At 33.1% G+C, this 23268-nt stretch overlaps 3 protein-coding genes across 10 annotated transcripts; 1 reads left to right on the top strand and 2 right to left on the bottom strand.

Moving 5' to 3' along the window:
* Positions 1-344: 344 nt before the first annotated feature.
* LOC123718488 (mitochondrial thiamine pyrophosphate carrier-like) lies at positions 345-3765 on the bottom strand. Its single transcript, XM_045675042.1, has 5 exons — positions 3397-3765; positions 2730-2824; positions 2154-2349; positions 1352-1570; positions 345-592 (listed from the first exon to the last, which is right to left on the bottom strand). The coding sequence occupies exons 1-5, from the start codon at positions 3622-3624 to the stop codon at positions 368-370; spliced, it is 963 nt and encodes a 320-aa protein (XP_045530998.1). The 5' UTR covers positions 3625-3765; the 3' UTR covers positions 345-367.
* Positions 3707-18032, top strand: LOC123718487 (probable 3',5'-cyclic phosphodiesterase pde-5). 8 transcript variants are annotated; one of them, XM_045675038.1, is made up of 16 exons: positions 3707-3783; positions 4280-4341; positions 5350-5448; positions 6769-6817; positions 6997-7086; positions 8876-9018; positions 9311-9361; positions 11731-11889; positions 12626-12736; positions 13103-13317; positions 14226-14513; positions 14739-15303; positions 15508-15666; positions 15952-16130; positions 16300-16492; positions 16772-18032. In XM_045675038.1, exons 3-16 carry the CDS (start codon positions 5389-5391, stop codon positions 17219-17221), a joined length of 2712 nt encoding a protein of 903 aa, XP_045530994.1. In that variant the 5' UTR covers positions 3707-3783; positions 4280-4341; positions 5350-5388; the 3' UTR covers positions 17222-18032. The 8 variants fall into 8 exon arrangements, with proteins under 8 accessions (XP_045530994.1, XP_045530993.1, XP_045530992.1 ...); XM_045675037.1 differs by having other exon boundaries at positions 5294-5448; XM_045675036.1 differs by having other exon boundaries at positions 5289-5448.
* Positions 18033-18051: 19 nt separating this feature from the next.
* Positions 18052-19438, bottom strand: LOC123718489 (MIF-like protein mif-2). Its single transcript, XM_045675043.1, has 3 exons — positions 19283-19438; positions 18409-18584; positions 18052-18150 (listed from the first exon to the last, which is right to left on the bottom strand). The coding sequence occupies exons 1-3, from the start codon at positions 19388-19390 to the stop codon at positions 18084-18086; spliced, it is 351 nt and encodes a 116-aa protein (XP_045530999.1). The 5' UTR covers positions 19391-19438; the 3' UTR covers positions 18052-18083.
* Positions 19439-23268: the final 3830 nt, after the last annotated feature.

Raw genomic sequence — 23268 nt, 5'->3', positions numbered from 1 at the left:
TTGAAAAATACTGAGCGCTATAGCAGTTAAAAGACAACTTAAGTGTCTAGCGAAATGGAATACGCGGGGACAAAGCGGGCGAGAGAGACAACAAACTGAATAAAACGCGGGGATTCCCCGTGCATAGATAGTCCGAGCCACGTTTGCAACGAAATAGATCAACGAAAGAAGACGCGTTTACGTTACTTTTTAAAGCGCGAAGTTTGAAAAATATCCTTGTATCGGCAAACCCAAAGTATCGCCGATATATCGGAATCGGATGCATCCCTAGTTATAATATATACGGGTATAAATAAAACTTTTTTAGATGTTTGTAAATGTATAATTACCTTCTAAACATTTGCAATACATGTACTACACAGCATTGCTATCTTTTCCATAATTCTCTTAACAAATGACACGAAAGCTCATACGTTGTGAAAGTGAGAATATTAGTAGATAGTGCCTTATATATTGTTATTTGTAAGCCTCTATAAAGGCCGAGAAAACCCTCTACTTTCACTGTATCAACTATACATTGGATTAAATTACTACATTTAACTAGATTTCTTGAAGTCGTGGGCGTATAAAATTTGTCCTCAGTTTTATGACTCTGTAACGAAAAAAATAATGTAGTATTATTTAATTAAAGAAATTTGCACTTACAAAAACATGGCAAAAAGAGTGGCATAGAACTTCGTGCCACTTCTCTCTACGCCCTTAATTTGGGAACTGTTAGAGAATGTTAATTTTACCTTTAGTATTGTAATTTGTTAACATGGCTTTTACACATTAAGAAAACACTTTTTAAACGGATTGAAGCTATGTATTATTATTATAAACTTATAATCATTTACATAATTTTAAATTTAAATTTTTCCGACGTTTTGCGTGCTTTACAGCGTGCGTGGTCACCGTGACCAACACATAGCTTCGTCTTCTTCTTCGTGACTAATACTACTTCAATCCGTTTAAAATATGTTTTTTTAATTTTACCTTTGTTTTAATGAGTTAAAGCACCGTTAGTCCAGTGCTAAAGCAAACACTCAAATTCATAAGGGATTTTGAGAAACTATTGACTAAAAAATATGTCTATCAATGAATGAAACAACCATGCATTTGGTATTTCGCCTTTTATATTTCTATATTCTGTATCAGGTAACTTCTGTAACTTAGCACTGTCTAGGATTTACGATTTGTTCCTAAAGGTGAGCGTCAGCCTTATGAACACATCTTCTATATGTAATTTTAAGATGCATAGTCTGGTCTTGCTTTGCTTTTACAAAGATTCAATTGTTCGAATTACTAATTGATAATTGTGCACAAAAACAAATCTCTATTCAGTATATTTAATAAAGTAAAGAGAACATACAGAGATTTGTAGCCTTCTTTTTGCTAAGTCGAATGGGTACATAGCGACCTTTGAAATGAAACCGGCAACCAGCCCTGCAATACTGCTAGCTAAAAGAAGGTGTTCTGGTCTTGTCGGGGCCTTTTTCTCACTTTTATTGCTATAAGAGTCCAAATAGTCCAGTATTATTGGTTGCATGAATCCAAATACAGAAAATGTAATACCCACTTGAGGGCCGAGCTAGAACCGAAACAAAGACATTTGACTTTTTTTTTAATACAAGCGGGTGCAAACGGACCGGAAGCTCACCTGATCTTAAGCAATAATAATAATCATAAAGCTGTAAGCGCCACCCATGGACACTGACATCACTAGAAGCGTCGCAAGTGCGATGCCGAATGTGCGAAGAATTTGTCATTACACTTGAAGTCGAATTGGTTTCGAAATGCTCGAGTCTGTATATTTAAAACTGTTGATAGATAATTTTAATATTGGCCTTCTGTGCAGTATAAACAGGTATTGGTTTTACAAAGTTCTCTTTCAACTTTTTAATGACACCTACATTATTTTAAAAACTTTTCCTTTTTCCGCCATTTAATAAATTTGTTGGTATACATTTTAATAATATAACATTACTTAATTAAAAAAAAAATACATTTACATTTGTAACTGAACTTATGGCTGGTAGAGCATACCCAGTCCAGCAGCATAGTTCACTTTAGTTGTTCTATTCGGGAGTTAAGAAGATTTAGTTTGACATGTGATTTAAATCCAAATCGATTTCGTTAACACATTCACTTTGCGACTAAATAAAAATATTCACCATTAATACTCCAGCCGTCCAGCCCTCATAAAAGGCAAACAACCCACCGGATCTATATACAGCCTTCGCTCCATTAAACAGCCCTTTATACTGCTCTTGAACGATCATCTGACGAACTCTTATTACCTCCAGTGGGGTTACCAACGTGGCGCTGCAGGTACCAGCACATATACCGCATAAGAATTGCAGTATGTTTCTGAAATTTATTTACAGGTGAGCTTGAAAAGCTGAGTATTGGACTTCTATCTATATAAAATCTATACAGACATTTAAAACCTATTTCATTGCAATAAGAAGGATAAACAGTAAACACCATTAAGCTGCATTTCAATAAACCTACTAAGATCCACTCAGATACGAGTACTGTGGTGATGGTCCTGGCAGACTTCTAAAAGGTCGTAGTACTACTTTAGTAGTACGGCTAAAGTAGTATATTTATGACTATCATTACTACAACTGTAAGCAATTTCAAAACAAAGAATCACGGTCAATGAGTTTTTCATTTACAAAAAAATATGTTGAGCAAAAATGGGTCCTTATAACATTGTGATTAAAATTTGTAAGGCGTGTATTTACTTGTATTCTGGTTCGACCGATGACGATTGAAATGCATATCTTGTTGTTAATTCGTACACGTAAAACTGGCTGCTTGTTGCCAATATTGAGTGAACCTGATACAAACATAGTTTTAAAGTATATTGGACGATTTCTGGTTAAGAGGCCTTAGCACGTTAAATATAAATGAATAGCTAAAATAATCGTAAAAATATATTTTTTTTGTATGGGATTCTTTAGATGCGCGGTAGGCGGTCACATAGTCAAATAAAGTAGAACAAGTATAACTTCCAAAAGGGTGAATCCACAAACGCCCTGGATCGGTCTCGTCATGGACAGACTTTCGAGCAGTCGTAAAGTAAAATCATCGTATACTAATATGCGCCTTAGTAAAATAATTACAAGAAGATAATGTTTTTCATTTGATTTGCAACATTAGGATAACATTTAACACGTACATAATGCCAAATATATACACATAAATAAATGTATAAAGACATATAAATTCGGTAAACAAGTTGGTCAATGGCAAAAGTTTTTTCTTTTTTTTGAAATTCCTTTAAAAGCAATCACGCAATATCTGTCCCAGTTATGTGTTGTGACGAATACAAGATAACACTGTGTTGTTTACTATAAATTGTTGAAGTAAATTTATAAGATTTTTATTGGACCAGGTCTAATAACCTACTTGGCCAAGATTATGCCCATGCCAGAACGCTGTCATGCCTTCCTCAAAGAATATCTTTCGGCTGGTTTCCATCAACGTTCTCTGCCTGCGTTTACGTCTTTCCAGCTGAGTTCGTATTTTTAACACATCTAATGGTTGGGTGATAAATCGGGTTACAATGCCTGATATACAACCGGCTATAATTTTTTGATGAGGCGTCATATCCTCGTTTTTAGTGAAACCAACCATTATTGAAACATGGTTCGATTGAATCGGATTTTTGAATCATGATGTGTTATTATCATTTGTGGTTGTGACATTGGCTGTGTCAGTGTCGTCTAGTATTTATGATTGCGAATTCTTCTTTAGTTTTTTATTGCTGTCAATATTTTGAAGACTTTGTGTTTTGTAAGTATTTTTTTACACCAAAAAAGAAAAATTGTCAATCTTTAACAAATCTACATCTACAGATCAAACTCGTTGTTAATGGTCCAGTCTCACAGAAAATGTTCTAATTCTTCTTCAACTAGAATAGAATTCTTAATGCATTAAATATATATACGATTTACGTGTGTATAAATTAATTGTTTCTTAAATTCCTGGTAACTGTATTATCTCTAACTTTTATTGATTGGAGTAAATACCTCCGTCTAATTACATAACTTAAATTTCTTTCACAGCTTAAATCGAGCCGACCGTACACTTTATTTTAATGATTTTATGATTAAGGTAGCAATAAAACGGAACTCAAAATAGCCTACATCAATTTAGCCTGACCAAAATTCGAATAGCCTTCATCACTTGACGTCACCTCAATTCTAAACCATGAATGGAAATAGCAAAGTTAATATTGTTCTATACATTAATAATCCAAATTTGGCGCTTAATTGTTTATTGTTTTAAGGCGCTACGGTTAGGCGTTATTATGCGGACAGACGCTTTTCAGTGAAGTTAACTTGAACACGGGTGAGTAATGCGTTATCATGCTAATAAGCAAAACATAATATATGTTTCTTATCAGTTGTGTGCTTATTATGCGAGCGATTGTATGTGCGATTTAAAATATATTTATGAAGAGTGGGTACGAGTTAAAATAGTTTGATTCACAGTATTGGAATTTTTGTGTAGTGCGCAATACTTATAATTTACAAGGAATCAAGTAAGTAGAAATTTTAGGTATATATAAGACTTTTAGTACTAGAAAAACTTTCATTATTCTAACATTTTACAAAGATTAGTCAACCAAGTTTCAATTTGTATTGATGTGAATGTACTTGATGTTTTGAATTTATTGAATTGAATTTATTGCCACTGTTCTAGTACTAAGGTTAGGTATAGTGTATAGGCAAAAGAAAGTATGCTGAGTAAGACCGAGCACACGAGTTAACAATTAAACAAATTAACAATAACATGCTAAACTTATCACTAAAGCATACAACGTTAGGAATGTTTTGTGATCTTAATGTTTGGAAACAATGTCAGTATTTACACGAAAATTAACTAATTTGAACGACTTTGCCCCGTAAAAGGATGTATTCTAGTTAATCTTATATATGGTATAAGTGATTATTCAAACTCAATAATAATTCTTTAGAGAGACTTCTTCTCTCCTTCCGAACTATTTCTACTAAGGGTCCTTCAGGACAGAGAACACTAATTCTTATAAAGCCAGACACACAAACATCCCTTTGGCAGTGTAGGTGACAGTGGGCAGCGGTAGGTATCACTTTACATCTGGTGATCCTCCTGCCCGTTTGCCCCTGTTCATAAATAAAACCACAATCATCGACGGGCGGAAATGTTATGCTTGATAATATACGTACGTCGTACACACTAGGTCTTATTGTTCCTCATATTTAGTTTATTTTTGTTTTTAAAACTAAATATTGTCATTTGATATTGATAATTTTTAGTTTAGTTCTACACACACATATATATTCAAGAACGCAGACGACGCTAGTACAGATATCATAGTTTCAGTGAAAATCACATAATTCCTATGCCGAGTAAATCATGTCCGGCCACCTGATGCCAGGAAATAAAGGAAGCAGTTCTGATGAAGCAATAAGAAAGGTAATTTCAATATTTATTTGCCGTTATAGTTCATGTTTATAATTAATTAGCTAAGCGTTTTTAAGCAACGAAAATGGACTTAATTTTATTTATGACGGCATTCGCTCTAGCGGTTACAATACAAGCAGTTAATGTATTTTCTGATAAAATATATTAACTGAGAAAGTGTTGTTGTAAATTCCACTGTAAGAAAGATATGAACATATCACAGGCTAAGTTTAAAACTATTAATAAAATAACAGTAATGCATGTTATTTATAGATATGTTTCTACTGTGTAAAAAACATTACCATGGTAACCGATACTATATAATCTTCATCGATTTATTATATCCGTTAAATTTCTATTACAGCTTTAAAGTATATGAAAGTAATAGCGTCCAATCACTATAAGGTATTGAAACTATAAAAACTTATGGTACCTTGTTCTGTGCTTTTGGGAACATTTATGGTTTCTATCTGCGAATGTTTATATACACAATTATGTACCTATATGTAAAAATGATTTGCTAAAGTCATAAATTCCTTGAGAAACTCGTAACTCTATAGAATCACATTTCTCGGGTTACAGCTCTATTTTGTACCCTTGTTTAAATTTTTAATTAATTGCTAGTTTTATTTTGTAAAGTTTTTAATGTCTATGTGTAAATGTGGTGCAACAGTGTAGTGTACAAGATTTTAAATGATTTGTGATTATTTATTTGAGTAATTTTTTATTTCTGTTAAATATTTAAAAATAAAAATGTATTATTCATAACTTCAAGAGCCAAAACTCTTACAAAAGTATTATTTAAATTATAACCAGAACAGTGTTAGGGTTAGATAAACGAAGACATATAATGTATCGATTTTCTGTGACGGTTTTGACACGTGATGAACGTATCGATTTTTTGATAAAATAATGATTATTTACACATTTTTAAATTAATATTTCATACAGATTATCAGGCAAATTTTGTTTTTTCTACTGTTAAGGGGGATAACCCGTTTCTGTATCACACTTTGATAATTTGTCTGGGTATTTATAGCTCTAAAATTTGCCAATTTTTTAACGATTTTCTTTTTTGATGACTGCGTTTTGGTAGAATTGGCGCATATAAAAATAACAATCTGAAGATCGTAAACACTTCGCGATTGGGAATTAACTAAGCTATAAAAAATTAGTCCGGAATATTTTTGTATATAACTTATTTAAGCTGAAGTAATGCTAACTTATATTTAACTTACATCACGTACAAAACTGACAACGGAAATTTTGCAAATGCATTCTAACACGTTTCGAAAACTGCACAAACGTAATTTCTATTCTTTTTTATTACAGAACGCGCGACCTCTACATCTACCAGCCATTGCGAAAAATGGAGACGTAGGTAAAAAACATTCGTTACCTGGTATATATAATTGTATAATCAAAACTACCTAATCATATTTCAAATAGAAATATTTTAGCTCTAACGAAAAATAATAGATATAGACGAAGTGTAAAAGTTTAACCATATTTTTGTACTAAATACAGATAAACCATTTAATATATGGCCTAAATTTACAGTAAATAGATCGTCAATGAAACCTGGAACCTTTGAAGATGAACAGAAACTGCCCCCTGTAAGACCGCAAAGAGGGATCAAATCAAGACTATGTAAGTATCTTTTTGTCGCTTGTACACTTTTCTCTTGTCGTTTGCTAATTTTGTGTTATTTTGTATTGCATTGTTTTATACTCAAAAGTGATTATAATGTTGAATTAGCATATATTAAAATCTTCTCTAGAGAAGAAAAATAGCAAATAGGAATTTTAAGTGATACCGCCGCCCATGGACACTCTCAATGAGGGCTCGCGAGTGCGTTGCCAGCCTTTTAAGAATTGGAACGCTATTTCTTGAAGGGCCCTAAGTCGAATTGGTTCGGAAATACTTCAGTGGACAGCTGGTTCCACATAGTGGTGGTGCGCGGCAAATACTGCCTGGAAAACGCTCAGTTGTGGAACGACGGACGTCGACGTTATGCGGGTGGAATTTCGTATTCTGCCTGACGTCCGATGATGAAACTCAGCTGCAGGTATTAATCTGAACAACTTCACTGAACACTCTCCATGGTAAATGCGGTAGAAATGGCGGACCGCTCGGAGAGGGATTGGTCTTCGACGATCCGAACCGTTCTTCGTTGCATACGGTCAAGTGGTCAAGTGTGGGGCCGAATTTGGGCTGTATTCAGTTGCAAGCGATGGCCCGGAGTGAAGTACCGCCTTACCTTGTTGAGCACACCAAGCTTTTTGGAGGCTAATTTAGCCTTTCCTTAAAAATGACCACGAAACTTAGGGTCGTTCGATATGTCAACGCCAAGTATTCCGATGCTGGCTGTGGCTTTGAGAGGAGTGTCATCAAAAAGAGGAGTAGCGACAAAGTGTGTTTGTTTTTTACGGAAAACGCGCAAATTTGTGTCTTCTTGAGATTAAATTGGACTAGGTGTAGTCTCCCCAGTCCGAGACTCCACGTAGCAGAGTTTCGACTTCAGACACAAGTTTATTCCGGTACTCATTGACAACTGCCCGAGAAATACCTGCCAGTGTATTGAGTATCTCCGGCGTCTCTTCTGCATATTAATGACATGTTGCAACTTAGCAACATTCATTGCCAAGCAGAAGAAACATAGTCGGGATAGAACATAGCCTTATGGGACACCAGCTTTCACGGTTTTAAGGTCGGAACATGCTCCGTCGATGACAACCTTGATGCTCGGGTCAGCCAGCAAGCTCCAGCTGCATAATTTCTCGGGAACCCGTAGGCTGTAAGCTACGAGAGTAGTGCTCTGTGCCACACCCGATCGAAGCTTTCGCTATGTCTAAATTAACCGCTAGCGCCTCCCCTTTGGATTCAATTGCCTCTGCCCATCTATGTGTAAAGTATACAAGAAGGTCACCAGCCGAACGACCACGACGAAAGCCGTACTGATAATAGCTAATTAGCTAGTGGCCCTCTAGATACCTCAAGAGCTGGCCATTAATAATGGATGCCATTATTTTGGAGAACAAGGAGGTTATAGCTATTGACGAGGTATAGCGATAGTTGGACGGATCAGAGCTATCGCCTTTTTTAGGGATCGGATGTATCGAATTGGTCTTCCAGCATTTCGGGACAGTGCCGAGTGAGAACAGGTACCGGAAAAGGTGCGTTAGGACCGGAGCCAACTCAGTCCGCACTCAGTCTGCGTACTTCAGGAGCACAAGAACGCAGAACGACTGGGGGGATACCATCCGGCCCGCTCGACTTATAAATGTCCAAGGAAAAGAGTGCTTTGCGGACAGCACGATACCAGAATATGATTTCCGACATCGAAGAAACATTCTATTTCGCGGTGTGCGAAATGGAATGTAATAACATCTGTATATATGTTATAAGGATGGCATGGTTAATTATTTTAATATTTTAGACTACCGGAAAAGAAAAGTTTCTGCAGTGACAATCAAAGATTATTTTGATAATAACAGGAAGAATTTAGAAAAATATATTATGGAATTTGTGACTGTTGAAGAACTGCAACAGTGGCTAATTAAGAAAACCACCTGTAACATTGTGAGTGTTGGCTTCATACCATTAATATATATTAATTATTATATGCTTTATTTTGAGATAGCAAAGATACTGAGTGAAAAACACTATTATTTATTATTACACATGTCAATTAGTATTAGTAATAAATCAGTTCAGTAATATCTTTTCAGTGATTAAATAAATAGTTCCTTTTATTTGTTAGTACAAATATACATTCACTATGGCAAAGTATCACTATATATCTATTATATAAATTATTATAACAACTAGTTTCCTACTTTTGTATATGAAATATTACAATATCTTTTTATAGATGTGCCCAAACGACGAAAATAATGAAGTAGGGAGTAAAGAGAAGTTTTTGGTAAGTTACATAAATACTTCTTATTTATAAATTTTTATTTACACCGTTATAAACCAGTAGATTAATACAATAGCTATATAGGTAAAAAACAATTCTTAAAAGGCCGGCAACGCACTTGCGAGCCTTCTGGCGGATGTGAGTGTCCATGGTATCACTTAACAACAAGTCTCTTTGCTACCTAGTATTTAAAAAAAATACCCCGAAACACAGATTAAACACAATTCGACACAGAGAAAGGAATCTTTAGTATCGACTGATTTTGTTTTTATAACTAAAGGTGATACATAGTCATTGATAAAAGCATACAGTTACAAAAAAAAGCAAAATGCCTATTTATTCAGGTAGTACAAAAACTGTTAACTCTAAGCTGTTTATAATATTCTGAAAATGTACGCCAGGTGCTTCTCAGGCTTCAGCGCTTTAAGAGTCCATTTCACTTTGCTATCTACTTTCTCACTTAATACGCTGGCTGGATTTAACAATCGAAACTTAACCTTTAATTTTTTTTAAACAGTAATTTCTCATATATTTAAAACACAGATCTTTTAAGATCGTAATGAAGGCGTATTGTTTGTACGAATTCCATATATTCCTACTTATGTGTCTGGGTTTTATGTGAACCTGTACGGTTCTTGGGCTCAGATAACATGCGTATTTTTGATTATTTATATTTCATAGACAAGTAGGTATTATAATATTTCATAGATCTTCTGTCTGTAAAATGGCATAGATTTTTCAATTTGAGACATGCCAGTTGTTTCACGCTGATGTACGATCGAGTGTTAGATGCGCACGTATAGCATGCGGGGAACGAACTTAAGACCTCATGGATGAGAGACGCCGAGACTGAAGTCACTGTTCTTGTTTTCGATAGTGGTATTAAAATGTGCTTATGTCGATTCAGTTTTTGTCCTACATTGCTTAGTCGTAATATTTTATTATATCATTTCCAGTCGATTGTGTAATTTTACAACAGCATTTTTCAACCAGTTTTTGTTAATTAAACAAATAAGACCTTTAGAAAAGTACAAATACTTTAACATACATACTTTATTTTGAGTATTTATCTCTTCTAGAAATTAATCGATTCTTTAGATGATCATTTACTTACATATGCTCTTGCCTCTTGCCTCTCTTCTCTCGTTATTACTGTTAGATAAACAATATTTATCCATACTTTTATTAAATCGATATATTATATTACTATAATGTCTGGTAACGGGCTGGTTTTCTTATGCATCTAAATTAAATAAAACATTTTGAATAATTTTTTAATATTTATTTACGTGATCATTTCCAAATTCATGTGGCATTACGTTTATCGCAAAAATATTTTGTTGTTCTCCTGGAGGTCTATCAAGACCTCTTTTCGTGAGATTATTGACTATATATACAGAATTGACTCGCAATGTAATTGATTTTTATTACGGGGACGTTTGCTATATTTTGACACTTACCTTTATATACTAACATGTCTAAATGGGCTCCTAGACGGGCCATTTTTTGTGGCTGGTAGCATCAGCCAGCATTTACGGCAAGATCTTGCAGTACTCGGCAATATTTTTAGTATGGCCAGGATATATTGCCAAATAGTTTTGGTATATACGATGAATGAGGATTTTGTGAGGATTTCTCTGTCATATTATTGCTTTTTCGCTTTACCACGAACGAATCGTGAAGTTTGCCATGATTCGTTCGAGTAACGCTATGTTCGTTTGTGTTTGTTTCTGATTATATTGGTTATAAGTCCTAGCCAAGCCATGTATGTAGACAATGTGAAGACAAAATAATCAGCCGTATAGTGTTGCAGAAATAATGCCAAGATATACATTTTTCAGGCATGTGCTGCATTAAAATGTTTTTCGGGATATGGTCGACACTGAATAGCCACATATTTTATTAAAAGCGTAGCCTGTGTAAACGCCCCTTTATAAACATACTAAAATATTTTATAATTTCCTAGATATTATGGGTAATACCACTATAGGGAAATACGTTTCACGAATGTTCATACAGTATTTCCTTAATACCTAACAATAACTATATAAAAATGTTAATAGTTTTTAATAGAAGATTTGCATGTAATTTAACATATAGTTTGGTAATTATTATACACTAGCGGTTATCATTTGAATTGATAAAACGTTAAAAGTTGTACAAATCTAGTCTCGTAGCGTATTTTGTGAATTGGAAGCTTCTTGTCGATTTGTTTTTCTTTATATAAAAACAATCATATTTTTTTTCAAGAAAATATATATCCTCACTTCGGTAAGGTGGAAAATGACGCATTTTCAATCTAAATGTTATATACGAAATCAATTTTGTTTTTAATAGTCGTATTAGTAGTACATAACTCGATATTATTTCAGAATACTATAAAATCATTTGATAACGTTAAGGATGAGGAGTCTGCAATAAAGGAAATAGCAATTTCTGTTGGCACATCATTGGGCGCTGGTGCCTATGGAGTATATAAACTGTTTCCCCAGGACCCGGCCGTAGTTCAATACTATGCGATTGATAATCAGGTAAAATTCGTGTTTGAATACACCAATTAGTAGTAAAGTAGCAAGATGAATTCATATACGTGAGGAAGATATGAAAAATTTGTTATGAAAGTTTTAATAGACTACATGTTAAGAAAAACACCTTTTGAACGGATTAAAGCCGTTATTATTATTAAAACTTATAGTTATTTACATAATTCTAAATTTTAACCGACGTTTCGCGTACTTACAGCGTCCGTGGTCACGGTTACACGGTAATACATAGCTTTATTCGTTCAAAAAGTGTTTTTCTTAATGTGTAAAAGCTATTTTAACAAAAGTCACGTTCAATTGTTAATCTTCGTATTGTCGCATCCTATTTTATTTCTTAATTATTTAAAGTATTAAAAATCTTTTTCATAGTTTGTGTCTTCATGCGGAAAAAGAAAATTTACATATAGAGTATCATTTTGTGGTAATATTACTGGATTGCTTAATATTATAATACAGTTTTAGTTTTTTTTATTTAGGTAGCCAACAGCTTTTATAAAAATTACGTAACCAAATGTATGTATTAACAAAGAATTGCCATGAATATTTATAAATATTGGTATGACTGTGCGTACACAATGTGTTTATGTGTGTGATTATTTACCTTACATTTTATATACGAGGCCTTTGTTTTATTTAAAATGTCTAATTTAGACAATAATTTTTTTATATTTTATTCAAATTGAAACCTTACTAGCTTTATAAAAATACGAAACTTTTTGTTTAGAATACATTACTCCAGACAGAGGCAGAATATACAGAGAACGTCCTGGAAGTGGCTAAGACTGGTGGAATCCTTCGGTTATCCACAGACATTGACCGCTCATTGAGAAATACGGTAACTTAGTTTTATCATTTATAACTTTTACCTGATTTACCCGCTGAGGGTATCTATGAACATATTTTCTAGAGGACAAATCTTTGTTTTTAATTTACTTTATTATTAATAATTACTTAAGATGTAATAGTTGCAGCTCCTTGCAAACGTTTTGAAAAACAAAACCTTGGAGATTAAAAAGATGGCCAGTTCTTCTCTTCCGTTCTGCGCCCCTGATTTGAGAACTGGCAGTGAATGTAAAATTAGAAGCATTTTTTATACATTTCTGTTTTTGGCGTTTATAAGTGTACATTGTGTTGCCTATATGAATAAATGAAGGTTCTTATGCCCAATTTCTTTATCAGCAATGTCGTAAATTGTTTTCAGAAACTGAATCATGTGATGTATCAACCGATCTTAAACGAGTCTGGACAGACTACTTACATTGTAGAACTGTGGAGAGCCGACGCTTTTGACGAAGCAGAAGAGAAGTTATGCTCAAACTTTATTACTTGGAACAGTCTAGCACTGCACTACTGTAATTTGTACTGGGCAAAGCACCGGGACTATGATATGTGCGGATTTTTACTAGAGTCTGTGAAGTAAGTTATTTTGTCCATAAGTTATTTATGAGATTACAGGTTCCTGTTTTTCCTGACTGAGCCTTTATCAGGGCGTGAGGTCGAGCCGATCAAAGGTTAATCACAGGCTCCTCTTTAAGGCCGGCCCCTGTAGAAAAAAGGGAAATGTTGGCAATAACGCATTCTTTAATAAATTATAAATGAATTCATCATATTATGTATACATTTCAAAACACCGATTCACTGTCATTATGCTCATTATTTTGAATAATAATGATATAATATTCTACATTGAATCATAAAGCCTTTTTAAATGTCAACTTTACAAAGTTATGTCCAGTGAATTTCCTGTAAACTATTAATAATTTAAACATATATATATTTGTTAAATTCTAAACTAAAAATATAGTTGCTGATGAATGTTAACTTTTTATAAATAATATTCTGCGTTTGTTTATGTTTATGTGTTCGAAAATGATTCAGAATTAAAATTACATGACTACTTACTGTATTTAAGACGTGTGTATAGTATAACGCCTGTAGAGTCCGCTAGTACTATGCACAATATTAAGATCACAATTATTTTATTTATAAATATGGCACTTTTATTTAATTGTTCTGTATATAAAAAAGTCAATATATATATTGTATTTTTTAATTTACAAGTTTTAATTTTAAATGATCTGTCAGTTTGTCTTTTAAACTTATTATTTTATATAATAGTATGAAATGTTTAGTTGTTTCAATTCAAACACTTTATCATATTTTTTTGGATAATGGCAGTTTTTCTGTTCGAATTTACTACATATAATTATTGTTATTCACTTGCCTTTGCCCCGACTACTTAAAACTTAATTTGAAATAAACGCACTCATCTGTTAATCCGCATTTTTTGTTTTAACATAACGATTTTATTATTTAAATTCCAGATCTATATTTGAAGACATCGAATCCCTAGATCACGTTATGAAGAGAGTTTTAGAATTTGTGCAAAAATTGGTTAAGGCAGATCGTGCGTCTCTGTTTCTTGTTGATAATAAAAAATCAGAACTGGTACCACCATTATTTGATATTGAATATGAACCATGTCATCTGAGAGCTAATGGCAAATTCAAAGAAATAAGAGTGCCCCTGAAGAGAGGAATTGCTGGCCATGTAGCTCTGACGGGTAAAAATCTTAACATAGCAGATGCCTACTCGGATCCCAGATTTAACAGGTGCTGTTGTGAATGTTGCGATGTAAAAGTTATTCTGGCATTTAGACCATCCAAATCAGGGATACATTTAAGTAACTGAGAACTGATTATAAAAATCTAAAGAATTAACTATAATCTAAATATGCTAGGCTAAGATAAGCTTAGCAAAAATTATTATTCATAGAGTCTATGTATAAAAAATATATTTAGTTAAAAAAATGCATTTATTATAATTTATTATTTCAGTGAGGTCGATGAACTAACTGGATATAAAACAAAAAACATTCTTTGCATGCCTATTAAGGTACAAGGTAATGTGATGGGCGTTGTTCAAATGATAAACAAGAGGAACAATGCTACATTTGACAAAAAGGACGAAATGGCATTTGAACGATTCTCCACGTTTTTTGGACTAGCGTTGCAGCACGCTAAACTGTATCATGACATATTAAAACAAAAGCTAAAGTATGAAGTTGCTCTGGAAGTGCTAAGCTATCACAACACTTGCAAAGATCGTGAAGTTCACGAAATCAATAAGGATATCGAGACATTTAATATCAATATGGATAACTTTTATCTGGATCCTTATATGTTTGATGAGATCCAAAAATGCAAAGCGGCTATAACAATGTTTGATGACTTATTTGATTTATCAAATTTCAATAGATTATCTGTAATAAGATTTATACTAACTGTGAAAATAAACTATAGAAACGTACCGTATCATAACTTTGATCATGGATGGTCTGTTGCTCATGCGATGTATGTTATGTTGAAAAATGATAATGAAAACCGATTCGATTCCAAAATGGTATGTGTACTAGTAAACTAAATGGAAGGTTGATATAAGCTTGCTTTTACCGCGTATTTCCGGGAAAACAAGTTTAATAATACACAGAAAAATCCTATTGTTGCCGAGTAAGACGCGCTTGCTTGCTTAAAATATACTCAATATTTTTTTTTGGAAACTATTTCGTATTATACCCACTTCTTAATAATTAAACGTTGATTACAGCGGCAGGCTCTATTTGTGGCTAGTTTATGTCATGACTTGGATCATCGAGGCTATACTAATAAATATCTCAATGAAACGGCATCACCTTTAGCTACTATGTATACTACTTCTCCTCTTGAGCACCATCACTTCAATATAACTGTGAAGATCTTACATCAGGTAAACTTTATTATAAAATTTCTTTTTTCATGACACACGAATGGGTGTGTTTATAAATATAAAGCCCAGTGTAAGATGCAGCGCTACGTGAATCATGTACATATATATCATTAAGAATTTACCATTTCATTTCCCTTACGCACCGAAGATATTTTTGCCGAGTTTAGGTCGTAGACCAAAAATATTGTTTTTGGCCTAAACCTGCCAGCTTCATGTGCTCTTTTACATAAATAAATTATATTGTTGCATACCCTTTTTATACTGGTTAATTATAATGTATTTCAGAGTGGTCACGATATATTTTCTCATATGGCACACGAGGAATATCGTGATATTTTAAAAGATATTGAACATTGTATATTAGCAACGGATTTAGCAGCATTCTTTCCAAATATGAAGAAAATAAAATCAATATTAGAAGCAGACAAAGTTCAATTATTTAATTGGCAGGATCCGAATAATTGGTATGTATTAAATTTTGAACTGCAGTTTATTGCAATTATGTTGAATGATCAAGTTTTGGGCTATAGATAGATAATTGTTAGTAAAAAAATTTTGAATGAACTAACTTATTATATTTTTTGAATGAAAAAAAATATTTTTCATTAGAAAATGTACGATTTACTATTTCAGCAAACTAGCAATGGCAATATCAATGACTGCTGCTGATCTATCCGCATCCACAAAACCTTGGGATATTCAAATAAAAACTGTGCAAGTAATATTTGAAGAGTTCTACGAACAAGGTGATATGGAAAGGGCGGCTGGAAAAACACCTATGCCTATGATGGACAGATACAAGCCTGAAGAACAAGCGACTAGTCAGGTAGAAAAATAATAATTTAATGAATTTGTATTAAATTATGGTTGGGCCGTTATGTGGTTATCGCATCGAAATTCATGGTACAGAAATATATTTATATCATGGAATCAGACCTATGTGGTATAACGGACAACAATCTATTAGTTTTATAGAAAAAATACTCAATATTAGGCCTTCCATGTACCTTTAAGGGGCATTTACGGTTCAAATAAATTTTAACTTCTTAACAATATACTGTTAAAATCCAAATGTGGTTAAAAAATTACCATTCTTTATTTATAGGTCGGTTTCTTGGAGCAAATATGCGTACCGTGTTACGAAATTCTTCGACAAATACTTCCGAATACAATACCAATGTATGAAATGGTAGGTAAAAATCTCGAAACTTGGAGATCAATCAAGATGAACAAAAATTTAAGTAACCTAAAGGATAACCGGGCTCTGAATAATGACTTACAAACCTCAGCTGCTCAGAATGATTTAGAACAGAAAAGTAATATAATGAATGAACTAAAAGTAACAAATGATCAATCATATAATGGCGCTTTAATTGAAAGTAAAATAAACAATACTCTTCGAAAAATTGATTCGTTTGAAGACCTTAGCGATAAACTAAAATTTAAAGATAAAGTTGGTAAAATAATTAAATTGTTGCCTACGCAAAGTTCCACTGATGACGAAGGTGTAGTAACACCAACACACAGCCGACACACAACACAGAAACCATATTGAATAGGATTGTGATCGATATATCAGTAATTTAGTTATTATATTTTCAAAGCTCGTGAATGCTACTTGTTTGAGTATGGTAGTATAACACTTTTCCAGGGCAGATTCAGTGGTTGCATTTAGAAGGTCGGCCTATTGAATTGGCTCACTTTGTTAACGCTTTTCCCTTAGGGGTATAAACTGGAAACTTCAGTATTTGTATCTGCACAGTGGGTGACTTCTGTATTTTTTGTAAGATCGTAAAAAAATTATAGATTGTATCTTGTGAGAGAAGACCGGTTGATGCAAGTTACCAAAGATAACTAAAGCTAAGTTAATATTCTCCTTAGGGTTAGTATTATTGGCATACCTGAAAACTAAAATTAGTAATGTAAAGGTACTGTCTCGCGACCTCGTCGCCGAACTACGATTAAAAGTTGATGGCATGAATTACTGTAACGCCTGATAAAAACGGGAATAATTCATTTATTATGTTTACGTGACTTAACTGTAACAAAAAAAATAACTATTCAACATAAACAAAGAGATGAAACTGTTTAATACTTGCTTCTACTTTGTTTTAAATATAAGTTTCTACAAAATTCTTACAAGTTACATAACTTAAATTAGTATTTATTAATTCTTAGCAAAGTTTTGGTTATATTAAAACTATTAAATTTTGGAATACTCCAAAAGTACTGCTAAAGTTTGTTAAAGATGATCAAGATATGGCTCCCTTATATCAGAAATTATTTTTTCGTGCAGGTGATAAATGCAATTTTAATCAAATGAATTGCTGAGTATTACTGAATTATAATAATTAAACATTAATGTTTAACAATAAAATAAGATCGTAATAAATAATTTGTTTTATTTCGAAATCCATTTAACCAATAGTTTCCCCATTTCTAGCGACGTTGTAGGCTGCAAGGTCGTAAAACGTGAGGAAGAAGCTGAAAAAAATGTAAATTGACTATGTGCCTACATGTTTTATAAGAGTGAGGTTTCGGGGATAAAATAGCAATATAGAAATCGATCGCATGAACAAGAAGAGGATAGGTAGTAGGAGCCTTATGGTTCCTCCAAAGCGAAAAATTCCTTTAGCAAGAACATCGACATTCTTTCGAAATTAATCTATTTACTAAATCGATAGAGTGAGTCAAAATGCTAAACTTAGTAATAAAAGTAGTAATAATGAAAATATCCCATACTTATCCGGTTTTATACCCAGCTCTCTGTTAATAAAATCTGTTACTTCCTTTGTTATAACTTTGTTTACATCAGGCCCTAAGTTTCCAATCGATTCTATCGACGCCACTGCCCCATATTCAGTTGATACTCCACCGAACGACAAGGGACATTCTCCAGAAATAACGACCATGAAGTTCTGAAGACAATTTAAAAATGAAATTTGTGCACACAATCGTGAATCGACAGATTTTAGAAATGATATATGTGTAATAGGGAAAACTTGCAGAGTTTTGTTAATAACAAATTAGGCAGTTATCGTATACGAGATATATCTCTAGCGATGTACTTATCATGGCATGCTTATATAAACGGATTTGTTTATAACATTAGAAAACGGTCCAGCCGGTTCAACGATTATTTTTGAATTCGAATAAATAATAGTAAAGACCTGTTAAAAACTATTATAACTGAAGCAGTTGTCACTCATCATCACGATGTTAACAAAAAGATTACAGCAGGGCCTTTACTTTGTAACTTACAATACTATACCTGCAATAATCCCAATAAAGAGGTTTTTGTATCACGCGATTGAATTTGCATCAGCGGTACGGATATTGACACAAATATATCGAACTTGCATATAAAATCGGGCTCGGTATTGCTATTGGAAGTTACAGAGATGGTGTTACAAGCCATTGATATAGCACACGCAATATGCCGAAAACTAATGATATTATATTCCTTTATAATAAAAATATGAAAAAGAGATTTCTATCTGGTATAGGGAATGCTGTCGGAATTATACACAAACCTAAAATATTATTTCATAGTGAAAATACCAACACGCTTGGAGATTTGTATACAAATTTAATATGTAATATCTGAAATACTTACTTGTTCTGGCTTTCTCACGGTTTTGGAGAGCACGGGCACGATTTTATTGACAAAATCTTTGGGAATTTTACTGTTAGGCAAATTCGTAAGCACCTTCAAGCACGGCATGTTTAATATCTAATATGCTGTCAGAAATTGTACGTTTATATATGTAAAACAATATGAGCAAACAAATGATAAGAGATAATTTTATAAATGTAGCTTGTTTACTTAAGATAAATACGATAAAGTTTTAAGTGTGTATAAGAGGTTATTATTGATAATTGATGGCTTTAAAATACCTAATCGTAAAATTTATTGAAGGACTCTGTTACTTCCGGATCGACCCTTGGTTTTTTATTTCACAAAAAGGAATATATCGATTCAATAAGTTATATAATCAAAGATTAGATTGGAGATAAATTTGAATTGGTTTATCGGGTCTGACACAAATTTGAAATGATTTTTATCAATATTTTATATAGGTACACTTCTTGTATTTGTTCTACCTCTACTTGTGTACAAAATAGTGTTTTAATGGAAACATGCAAATCATTTTAAGACATATTGATGTAAACGGAATATCACAGAGTATATATTTTTATCGAATCGATATTATAGAGCAAATGAGACTACCATATTACTAACATATGTATTATATTTGTACTATTATTAATAGTTACAGTACACCGAGATAGCGATATAAAAAATTAAACTCCTTTTAAAATTTAAGAGCAATTTTGCAGAAAGAAAAAGAATCCTCAATTTGGATTTTTCACTATCCAGTTTCCGCATAAAATGCCCGGGTAGTGAGAATGTAATACGAAAGATGCAACATCATGACACTAACATTCGTAATATGAACTCAGTAACGACAACACTCGGAATCTCTTAACAGAAACACAATAGTGTCCAGGAAGAGATACAAGGATAGCGCAATAAAAAAAATCCTAGACCGCTTGGTAACAGGACTGCGCAAGTACTCTGCAAGTTCCAAGAGCAATATCGATCCTGACATTTTTATATGCAATTATGTTGTAGTTCAGGTCCGTAGAGCTGATGGTTTCGGTTATTGGTACAAAATCTCAACATTGGAGTCAGGATTGCAATCATCAACACTACTATAATGCCCTGTTCTTTCGATATGCGCACTTGGTATATGAGCTTGCTTGCTATCACAGTCTACGAATAATTACGACACTGTCCAAGGGTTGTAAAGAAAGGTCATTGAACTATGCAACAATGTATACACTCGTCCTACATTTAATGGCACTGAGAAGTGAGAGGCTTTAGTCGTATTCATTTAGCATAACAATTGATAATACATTTAAATGACGTTTTATTGCAATTTGTTTGCTTTCTAATGTTAGTCCTTGTTTCTATTGTCGGCATTTTCTATAAGTATGACACATATAGGACGTACAGTGAATCACTGTCTAGTTAGCGGTAAAAACGTCTTGGCTTGTGTGGTCCATTAACGGATATAAAATTTTAAAAAATCAGTGACGCTGCAACCTTTTTAGGTCTGGGCCTCAGATTTCTGTATCTGTTTCATTTCTCAATCTAATAGGTTAATTTGCCTCCTGTGCCTGACACACGCCGTCGATTTGTTTGGTTCTAAGGCAAGCCGGTTTTCTCAAGTTGTTTTCCTTCACCGTTCGAGCCGATGATAAATGCGCACATAGATAGAAAGTCCATTGGTAAACAGCCAGGGATCGAACCTAGGACCTCAGGGAAGCGGGTCACTAAAGCCACTAGACCCACACTGCTCTACCATTGTAATCACTAAAGTGAAAATCTAGACTACATTGGCATGGATGAATTATCCTCCTTTATTGATAAATGCCTCCTAGAGACCTTTTAAACATTAATTATTGTTTTCACTGTTTAAACAAATATAAAAATTTAATCTCTTTTTTATAGCGATAAACATCAAAATACATCACATTTTTGTAAGGATGCGTAGGCGACATAGCATTGTGCTTATGTTGATCGCCATTTAATATTACGAGATCTGCAACCACACCCAGTGTGCTAATAAACAGATAAAATACTAATGCAGCTTTGCGTAATAAATATAAAAGTTAATCCTCTTTATATCGCAACAGTTTAACTGTTAATCTTTTTAATTTCTATGCCAATACCTTTCAATCATAATTATATAATTGCTGTGTTGTTGTTTATTATAGATGAATTTCAATTTAATTATAGATCTACAATAAGCAAATCCTTAAAATCCGTTCCTCAGTTTTGATAGTGTAAAGTTGAAGAAAAAAAAACTTGAATCGATCCAGCCGACTTTGAGTTTTGATTTAGACGTTGAGCTTCGATCGCTTTCGTATAGAAATAATACAAACAAAGCAATGAGATTAAAGGTATGTTGGTGTGTAAACGAAATGTATTTTTACTTTCATTGCTTGAGAAATACCTCGATGGGTAAATAATAAGATGCTTGTCAGATGCCATCAGAAAGTTATTTTGTAGCAATCAAGATGTTAACAACAATGTCTCTTCTCACGGTGTTACCTTCACATAGGTCAAAATAATCGTTTCCGTAGAAAGAAAAATAATCACATGTTAGTGATTGGTAAATTCAACTATTTTCACCGGCATGTCGTTCCACAGCCAAGCCAGCGTCCGCAGTTCTAAAGGACTCAAGAACCTAATAAAAGTGTTCACTCAATACACATGTGCAACCGCACTGACAACGTGTGCGTCATTATTGTATCTGGTTTTTTTAAACGTATAAATAATATAATTTTTGAAGTTATACTTCATTTGGTGCCTAGGGAAAAGTGAAGAGTACATTTTTAAGATGCGCGTGCACACCGTCACAGAATACCGACACCCTGAAGTTTATGCTATGCTAAGCATAAACTTCAAACTTCTGCATTTTAATATAAAAAGTGTCAATTTATTTAATTATGTAGAAATATTTTTTTGTGACATTAAAATAATCTATATTTAACTAGATAATGCGTTATAATAAAACTTAAAATGTATTAAAAACCTTTTTTTTTATAAAGAAAGATAAAAAAAAAATATTTTTATCTGGCTACACTCAAGAAGTATAACTTCTAACGCGTATACATATTATACGTATACACACACATGTTTTTAATTATTTAATACAATATGTTTTGCGGAAGAGATCAAGAGCATGGTAGTGTTGCTGTGCAAAAAGTGACAATCGTAGCAGTTGAGAGCCATTCAAATATCAACTTCCATTGCAATAGATAATTATGGGAACACGTACGTAATAAGGAAGGTGACTCCATACAATCAAGACATTGGTAGGGTTGAACAAGTGACCTTATAAGACACGGCATTAATAATTTTAAAAAATAAAGGTTAAATGTAGAGTAATGTTATGGGCTGATTTTTTTTTTGGTTAAACGATAGTCTGGCAAAATAAGTTCAGCTTATAATATTTAATAATTGGATTATTAATATTATGATTATGTTGATTAGTCAATTTATATCACGCTTTAGGTGAATTCATTTGTGTTTAACCGCATGGCATGGCTAGTCTTAATAAAACAAATGAAATATGGTATCTGGTCAGAGCTGCTAGTTCAGCGCTATGCAAATGACTAGCATGTCCCAAAGTATTTTTTCCAAGGTGAACCTTAAAAACAGAAGGGTTTTTAACGGTTATTTTTTTTAATTATCTGCGAATATATATTGTAACTTTTATTAACGAAATGAAAAATTTCACTTAAAAGATATATTTGAAGCACTGTCTAAGTGCTCACTTGACACAAACTAACAAGTTGAATTTCAACACATTGCTTTTTAAAATGTAAATTATTACCACTCCATACAAATTTGAATATCTGAGAAAATCAAGTTAAAACACTCAAGTGACTCAGACTCGACCACGTTCTCAAATATATATAAAAGTATTGGAATATTCAAGAATTCCATCAAAAACACCCAAGGTTTCAGTAGCTAAGTACTTGACTTGAGAGAGAGAAGAGATTGTCTAGATCCGGTAAAGAAACCGG

The sequence above is a fragment of the Pieris brassicae genome, chromosome Z (assembly GCF_905147105.1).
Source record: "Pieris brassicae chromosome Z, ilPieBrab1.1, whole genome shotgun sequence".
Classification (NCBI taxonomy): Eukaryota; Metazoa; Arthropoda; class Insecta; order Lepidoptera; family Pieridae; genus Pieris; species Pieris brassicae.
This window is presented reverse-complemented; position numbering and strand designations above follow the sequence as displayed.

Bases quoted from the DNA above. Each gene is read 5' to 3' on its own strand.
- LOC123718488 (XM_045675042.1), bottom strand. From the start codon at position 3,624: ATGGTTGGTTTCACTAAAAACGAGGATATGACGCCTCATCAAAAAATT. The intron at 2,350-2,729 runs GTAAATACACGC...AATAAATTTCAG, and splicing joins TCGGTCGAACCAGAATACAA to AAACATACTGCAATTCTTAT. The intron at 1,571-2,153 runs GTGAATATTTTT...TTTCGGTTCTAG, and splicing joins GGACGGCTGGAGTATTAATG to CTCGGCCCTCAAGTGGGTAT.
- LOC123718487 (XM_045675038.1), top strand. From the start codon at position 5,389: ATGTCCGGCCACCTGATGCCAGGAAATAAAGGAAGCAGTTCTGATGAA. The intron at 7,087-8,875 runs GTAAGTATCTTT...TTAATATTTTAG, and splicing joins AGGGATCAAATCAAGACTAT to ACTACCGGAAAAGAAAAGTT. The intron at 13,318-14,225 runs GTAAGTTATTTT...TTTAAATTCCAG, and splicing joins TTTTTACTAGAGTCTGTGAA to ATCTATATTTGAAGACATCG.
- LOC123718489 (XM_045675043.1), bottom strand. From the start codon at position 19,390: ATGCCGTGCTTGAAGGTGCTTACGAATTTGCCTAACAGTAAAATTCCC. The intron at 18,585-19,282 runs GTAAGTATTTCA...AATTGTCTTCAG, and splicing joins CCGTGAGAAAGCCAGAACAA to AACTTCATGGTCGTTATTTC. The intron at 18,151-18,408 runs GTATGGGATATT...CATTTTTTTCAG, and splicing joins CTGGGTATAAAACCGGATAA to CTTCTTCCTCACGTTTTACG.